Here is a 7,754-nt window from a genome sequence, read left to right on the forward strand (position 1 = left end):
CCTCACACACAAACTGACACAGCATCTGTCATCTTCTCTTCCTGCTTACAGAAGGATAAGACACAGCCCTCTATTGTACCTCCACGCCTGATTTCCTCTTCTCCGCGTTATCTGTGATGTTGAGCAGGTCTCCGAAGCGTTCATTGGTGATGAACTGGTGGTGCGTCGGGACAATGCCCGTGTGCCGCCTCGACGCCGTGTCGGCTTCTTCCTGTTCCCGCTTCAGCCGCCGCTGCTCCTCCAGGATTTTCTGCAAGCAGGAAACCAGACTGAACTGCTTGTCCCCTCCAGATATGGGTCTCCTCTCCTCGTTTATTCATGTGACACAGTCTTTGTGATGTATAATATATGATTTCCTCATTCATAACACAGCTCTCTACACATAAATACTGACAGTGAGGTGTAATTAATGAAAGTTTGGCTTAATTGATGAGGAAATTCACCTCTTTGTCTCCGTGACGCCTCCGCAACACTTCATCCTGGCTCTCCCCGTGAGCTGGGGACGAGTCTGGAACGGAAACAGAAAGAGGATTACACTGTGAAGCAATGTCCTCGTCAACCTCAAGGCAGATCACACTAATGAACGAAAATTTGCAATAATAATAATAATAAGATGATGATATTGCAGTCAATTCCTTAATCCTCCTCCTCCAGTGAACACAATTATAATATATACGATAACTACTGTACAACCACGCATGCTTTAAATGAACACCAGAATCTCTGCAACACTAAAACAAAATGCACACACACACACACACACACGCACACACACACACATATCAAAAAAGCCAAATGTAAATCCTGCATGCACATAGGAATGAACACAGAATGACCCAATGTGTGTTCATGAAAAAAGCAAAACAATGCAGGACGGAAAAATATGAAATCTACTGTATTTTGGCCAGAAGAAAATAAACATGACGTCATGGTTTTACTGATCAACCAACCAGCATCCATTAGTTTACTGAAGTTTCATCTTATTAGCTGTTATTTAAGTTGGCTTCCCACACCACCGTAGATGGTGAGAAACAGCTGTCAATGTTTCAGGTTTGTTGTGTCTGATGCTCCGAGTTCTGGCTGTTATGTTAAAAGACATCAAAACAGGAAACATCCCGTTTGACTAAAACAAACCTTTCATGGTCAGAGGATGAAAGATGGCAGATGTGAACAGTCCCCATAAAAGCAGAGAAAAATAAAATAAAATAGAAATACAGACATGGTGAGGCATCAATTTGAGAGAGCGTATGCAATGTTGTATCATAATATCCTGCTTAAACATTACAGATGAATGCTGGGATTGTAGTTTAAGGGAAGGCTTGCAGGGTCAAGATTTGATATGAAACACAGAGTACAGTCTGAATCAGTGTAATGCTTACGCAGGCTCTTGCACTCTCTTGCATACAACTCAAATCTGATGTCACGAGGAGATATATACGTTACCAAAGGCTGCCTGAACCTCCTACAGTGAGGTGTTTTGAAATGGAAGAGCACCAAACAGCACACTCAGAATGAGATGGAGGCTTCCCTGTCACTTTGTAAACACAGCACACAGACTAGAGATGGAGGGTGGCGGCGTCGCTTTGTGGAAGAAAAGGGACACGAGGTGAAGAGAGAGTCGGGATAAATGAGGAGAGAGGAGGGTGACAGTGGTGAAGGGATGGAGATAGCCACCTCTGCGGTGAGCTGCCAGCGGCTGCAGTAGGTTCCCGTTGGCGTCCAAGCCCTGCCCGTTACTCAGGTGGTCAGTGTTGCCTCCTTCTCCGTTACCCAGCCTCTCCAAGACCTCCAGGGAGGACAGGCGCTGAGGGATGAGAGGTCTGAGCTCAGGGGACAGGCTGCTGGGCCTCTGGGTGCCCATCGTCACCTTGGTGGCTAACAGGGTTCTCCGAGTCTGGTGGGGCTGCAGGTTCCTCCGTGGCCTGAAGGGAGCGGGGCCCATGAGGAAGAGGTTTCCAGGCAGGGTGGTCTTCTTCTCTAGAGGTGGGGGCTTCTCCTGTTGGGTCGTGGCTTGCTGCCTCTCGTGCCTGAGGATGGTGGTGAAGCGCGTGTAGGAGGCTGGGCAGGAGCCTTTGCATTTGCTGGGTTTGAGGAGGAGCTGGTGGTTGAGGTGGTGCAGGAGGTGGTGGTGGTGGTGGTGGAGATGGTTGTGCTGCGGGGGGGATGCTGTAATCAGGGCTACGGGACTCTTTGATGCACTGACATTTTGGTGGATCAGTTCCGGGGAACTTTTACTGAAGATCTGCTCGACCTCGGCCTCAGTGTTGGAGGGAGACTCAGTCCTGATGTTGTATCCGTCCTCTGAGGAGGAAGCGGCCTCCTCCACCGTCACACTGCTCGGTGACAAGGCCTCCTCCCCAGAGCTCTTGTCCTCTGCCTCCACTGGGGAGCAGGCATCTGTCTGGGTGGCATCGGCCACCAGCAGGGACTCTGCTGACACCGCAGACGCCATGTAGAGGTGGGCGGGCGTGTGGTCGGGGCTATGGCTGTGGCTGGAGTGCAGGGTGGGCAGGGAGGAGGAGCGGCTGGGTGCCGAGCCGGTCCGCTGGATGATCATTTCAAACTCGCTGACCCGCGACGACACCGCGTCCCGTGGAATGTTACCTCCGTCATCCCCCTCTGACCTTTCACCCCCGCCGGCCTTTGCCCTCTCAAAAAGGGAGGCCAGGCTCCGGACGCTGCCGTGGGGGCTGCAGCCGGCTGAGCTGGGCCTCTGGATGTGATGCATGCTCCTGTACAGGCTGGAAAACTCAGACGCGCTCCTCCTAATTGCAGGGGAAACATTCCTGAGGCCGTCCGCACACTCGCTGCCACAGCTGGACTTAGAGTCTGAATATTGCCCGCTCTCGCTTTCCTCTGCCCCAAAGTCCATGTGACATGGCCCTGTGTACAGATCCTCACAGCTGTGGGCCTTTGGGTGCCTGGCAGCTTTAGTCCTGCTCTCCTGACTGTCACCACTGGGTGGCAGCAGCTTGGGCTTGAACTTGGAAGGCAGGATTTGGGGTATGCAGGCTTTGGCAGCAGAAAGAGGCTTCTTACTCTTACACTGGTTACCTATTGCATTACTGGCAAGAACCGATCGACTATTTACAGAGGAGCAGGGTGAAATTATATAGCCATTCCCACCTTTATAATCCACTGGCAAGCATGCAGGACAACAGAATAAACAACATATTAGATTACAATGGTCACAGGTTCACACACATACACACTAAAACAGGCACATTTCTAGAGTAAAGACCAGGTTCTATCAGAAGTAGATGAGAAGAGGAAGCAGACTTGATGCAGTAAAACATCAAGTAACAGATGACGGTTATACTAACAGCATGGTACTGCAGTGAAGAAGTATGCTCTGTAAAAATGGAACATTTTACCGTCTAACAGATTACTGCATTATTATTATTATTATTATTAATATTATCATCACTGTAAACAGCAACACAACAAGTGAAACTTAAAGTTTTAAAACAGCAATATGCCATGAAATGTTATGTAATGTTGGCCGTCCTCTAGGAAGTCTTACCACTAACATGTTTTTCCTGTTTTTTTATAGTCATGTTAGGGCTGAAACTTTTCTACCATATGACTGCTGCATGTCCCTTTCACCCTGCTGCATACAGCGTATTCTCCTCCTCCTCCACTTTTAGCAATTAGACAGGCAGCTGCAGTGATATATGGCCTCTGGCACCACTGTTAATACATACATTGCTCCGCTACACGGTTGTAAATAAAAAAGTGTATCCTGGCTCAACCTGACCAGTAAAATACGTCTTGTCAAAAACCTTGTAAATACTGGTTGTCAGGTCCTGGCTGTAGCAGTAGGCCTGTGATAGCGCTACAGATGGAGCCGGGAAATGACACAACACTTTCACATGCTGAGAAACGCTTCTGTAGCATGAGTGACCCATCTGTCACAGTCGTATCTGCCAGAAAAGCAAACACACTGAGGAAGTCGACGAGATATTTTATCCATGGCATGTGGCGGGTGAAGAGTTACAATTCCAGCCACTAAAAAGCCCCGAAGCGGGTTCAGCGCTTTAAAGACACAAAGATTAATACAGATATTTTTATTTCACGAGCACAAGACAGAAACTCATGACGCAGTGTTTGGTTCCTAGCACTCTGCCGTTCCTTTGGTCTCGTCTACACTTTACCTTGTGTGTAGTGAACTGTAAGTGACTCTAATGATCAAGGTGGTGCCTCTGGCAGGAGGCTAATGAAAGAGCGTGCTAGTCAGTTGACTGGAGTGCCAAATCCATTTACTGTGTCTTTCCATAGTTCGACTGGATAAAAGCTAAAATAACAGCAACCCTGATTGTATCTGTGTCCCAGGACTGCTGACATTAAAATACTCATATTTAGTCAATATGGTAGTTATTATTGTGGAAACAGTCTCTAAAGTGACGTCTGCTGTGTGTCTTTCCAGATGTAATGTAATGACATGTATTGGGTCACACTGTCCCTTCCTTTCTCTTCCTTACATCTCCCCTCCTCTCCTCCTCCGGCGTTTCTCTCCCCGGCCATGTGCGCAGGCATTCCAGCCCCTGACCTCACACTGACAGCTGACTTCCTCATGCCTGCCCACCCTCTGTGTCCCTCCTGTTTATCTCACCCATGTCTGGCCAGGTTGAGAAAAGCAGAGCTCTGTTTATCGTCCCTCCTCATCCATCCCCACTCTGGCCCTCCGCTCCCTGGCGCTGGAACGCTCTGGAGACTTGCCCTAAGCCTGCCTAGCGACTGGCGGCTCACAACTGGAGCAAGAGTAGGGGGGAAAGTCCCCAAGGTTAGCTTCCATCGACTTAGCAAGACAACCTCACTCCCTCCATGAGTTTTCCAAAGCAGATGGCCAGTACATGTTTGATGAAAACATCCATGGCATCAATAATAAATCAAAAAGCTGCTGAGGGGATGAATGCTGCGAGGTGATTGGCCAATGCTGTGAGGTCTGGGAGCAAAGAAAATGTGTGGATTCCAACAGAAAGGTAAACGGAAACACATGTATCCCTGTCTGACAAATCCAACGGTCCAACATCAGCGTCTGTAACTCATCGGTTCTGTCTCAGCAGGAAAGGCCTTTAATGGCCCTCCGTCCTGTCCAGCCCCACATCCACATACACAAACATACACACACCTTTCATTTTACTGGCCACATATGTAGAGTGGCTGCCATCCTACCTTTAGAGGAGGAAGAGCTGCCATGGCGCTTGTTTAGAGCCCGCAGACCTTGTAAGGGAATGTCGCCGCCCTCCAGGACGGCCTTGTAAACATGGCGGTCGCATTCTGGAGCCGCAGGCTCGCTCGTGGATGATTCTCTGTCCTTCTCCACCTCGCTGTGTCCAGACTTGCTCGAGGAGCTAGACAGCGGTGAGAGGAACGCAGACAGCTAATTAAACACAGTCAAATTCACTCAGAGGAGTTGTGTTACATGTTTTTATGATAAACAGAGGCACACAAATTGGGTAATGAGCTGTCATATGGTTTTTATTTAGCATATCTTGAGGTAATTCCTTTCTTCGCAGACTTGTGGGAGACAAAATAATCAGAGACAGAAAAAGTCAAACTTGAGAAAGAAACTGCAGAATTTGAAGGCTGATGTTGAGAGGAGCCTCTGGCTTCCACACATATCTTGGCGTTGCAGAGAGGCCAACAGAACGGATTTCTATAAATATTCTCAGAACATTCCTGCATGGTGCATCAACGTCTGCCATGCACCTGTACAACTCTCAGGTTTACTCTCTGTCACCCTGCTCATGTGTTACTCACGCTGCTCCTCTATTTGCACAGACAAACATGGTCATTAAACTGACAGACTCCATTATCTTATAGGGCAAATATAAAAACCCGCACAAACTGCGTTCACTGGGTTATTTTCCAAAATGTGTTTTACATCTGCACCGTTGCCAAGTCAGAGTTTTACAAGCTTTGCACAAATGTATGGCTACATTACTCTCCCTGTTCCCTACCTCAACAAGAAGCTCTTTCATAGCTGTGAGAAAAAAAAAAAAATATGTGCACTGCTGACTGCAGAGAGTCATTAAAATCATGTTGGGACTAGGTTTCGTACAAGAATTCACATAAATGCTCTACAGGAAATGTAGAGCACAGGAGCCATGCAAGATTTAAGAGGAGTCTCCTGGGGGAGTGCGGCAGTCAGCACGCTGCTTACTGCACGTTAACTGTAATGTTTATCTGGAGTGATGAGGAGGTCTTTGAGATGAAAGTTTGCATTACTGAATTCACTGATTGCTGCAAGTGAATTATGATGACGGCTTCTTTAGTGAGGTTAAACATCTTCCATAGACTTCCATAGCTTTTTCTGGCATTTTCTAACTGTCATGCACACGCAGTGGGCGTCTAATCAACATGCACATCTACTTAGAGGTTCATTCATTCACCTAATGACGCTGCACAGGCACATGTGGTTTTTGCATTTTCCAAATATCATTTTGACGACCAAATGTCTCCAATTTCAAACAGACCCCAGAGAAAAAAAAACAAACATCCTGCCCTAAACATATGTTCCTCTGAAGGAAGTCAGTTTATGACTTGAGTTTTCCTTTGAAAAGTCTGAGTGAACCTCCACCACTACTTCATCAGGAACCCCCTTTCCATTCAAAATTAACAACAAAGCCATTGATTAAAAAGTTTGGATTGGGAATCTCTTTTCAAATACTTGGCCATGATGACATAATGATTGTAGCAGATGGAAAGAAATGGAGAGAGACGTTTATTTTCCCTGGACTGCAGCGCGAGACAGTCAGCGAGCGGCTCAGACCTAAATTCCTTACATTTTACTACACAGAAAAAAATAATAGAAGAGGTCAGTCTCAGAAGACAAAAACAAAGAGTGATGAAGAGCTTGGTGAGATTTGTCTCTCTGTCATGAGTGAGCATCATCCGTCATTATCCAGCTGCTGCTCTTCGCTCCGTTCACACACCCATTCAGAAGTAGATAACGGTTTTTAAGTTATGCAGCAGCTGGGCGAGTTCCCTCTATCCCAGTGACATCCAGGTTGCTGTCTTTAAATAAATCACCACATAGCAGCCATGTCTCCACACTACAACCCCCCCTAAAAAACACCATGAAACACACACAGAGGACACACTGTTCTGGTAGCTTTTTGCCTTATTAACAGGATCTCCTCAGGAAGCAGGAGTCTCCCTGCTGTAGGCGGTCGAGCTCGACAGGGTGGAGAAATCTCTCACTGACATTTATCCTCATAACATGGCTTAAATAATCATCTACATACTGGAAGAAGGAAGCGAGATTTAAAGCACAAGTATCCAAATAGGAAGGAGAAGCATGGACTTACTACTGCTGCAGGTCAGAGGCTGTTTCCAGGGGGCTGAAAGAGGGGGCACTCTGCAACAAACCAAACAAAGAAGTCATTGATAGATCCACAGGAAGGTCTCCTCCAGCTAGAACAGAGGCAGGAGCATTAGCTATGGCCAGATTCTCTCTTCTCTTCCTCTCTGCCGTTCACTCGCTGCTCTGGGTTTCTGCCTCGAGCACCCGGGGTTCTTAGCCTCTCTGGACTGGTCTTGGCATGGAGGGAGTAAGCGTGTGTTTTGGCCTGCATGCAAGTTGGAGAAAACAAGCGGCAGTGAGGAGAGAGGGGGGCGGGGCTAATGCTCCTGCCTCTGTTCTAGCTGGAGGAGACCTTCCTGTGGATCTATCAATGACTTCTTTGTTTGGTTTGTTGCAGAGTGCCCCCTCTTTCAGCCCCCTGGGAAACAGCCTCTGACCTGCAGCA

The 7,754-nt window shown here is 47.6% G+C and overlaps 1 protein-coding gene across 1 annotated transcript in view; it reads right to left on the reverse strand.

The window, feature by feature from the left end:
* LOC111220765 (sorbin and SH3 domain-containing protein 1-like) overlaps nt 1-7,754 on the reverse strand; it is a 51,825-nt gene that overhangs the window by 10,119 nt on the left and 33,952 nt on the right. Inside the window, exons 15-19 of the mRNA XM_022743987.1 lie at nt 7,314-7,363; nt 5,176-5,354; nt 1,675-3,138; nt 444-508; nt 80-250 (exon numbers count right to left, since the gene is read on the reverse strand). Of these exons, the coding sequence (XP_022599708.1) occupies nt 80-250; nt 444-508; nt 1,675-3,138; nt 5,176-5,354; nt 7,314-7,363 (1,929 nt within the window). The remainder of the gene's footprint in view (nt 1-79; nt 251-443; nt 509-1,674; nt 3,139-5,175; nt 5,355-7,313; nt 7,364-7,754) is intronic.

This window comes from Seriola dumerili, unplaced genomic scaffold, assembly GCF_002260705.1.
Source record: "Seriola dumerili isolate Sdu_G_001 unplaced genomic scaffold, Sdu_1.0 BDQW01000073.1, whole genome shotgun sequence".
NCBI lineage: Eukaryota > Metazoa > Chordata > Actinopteri > Carangiformes > Carangidae > Seriola > Seriola dumerili.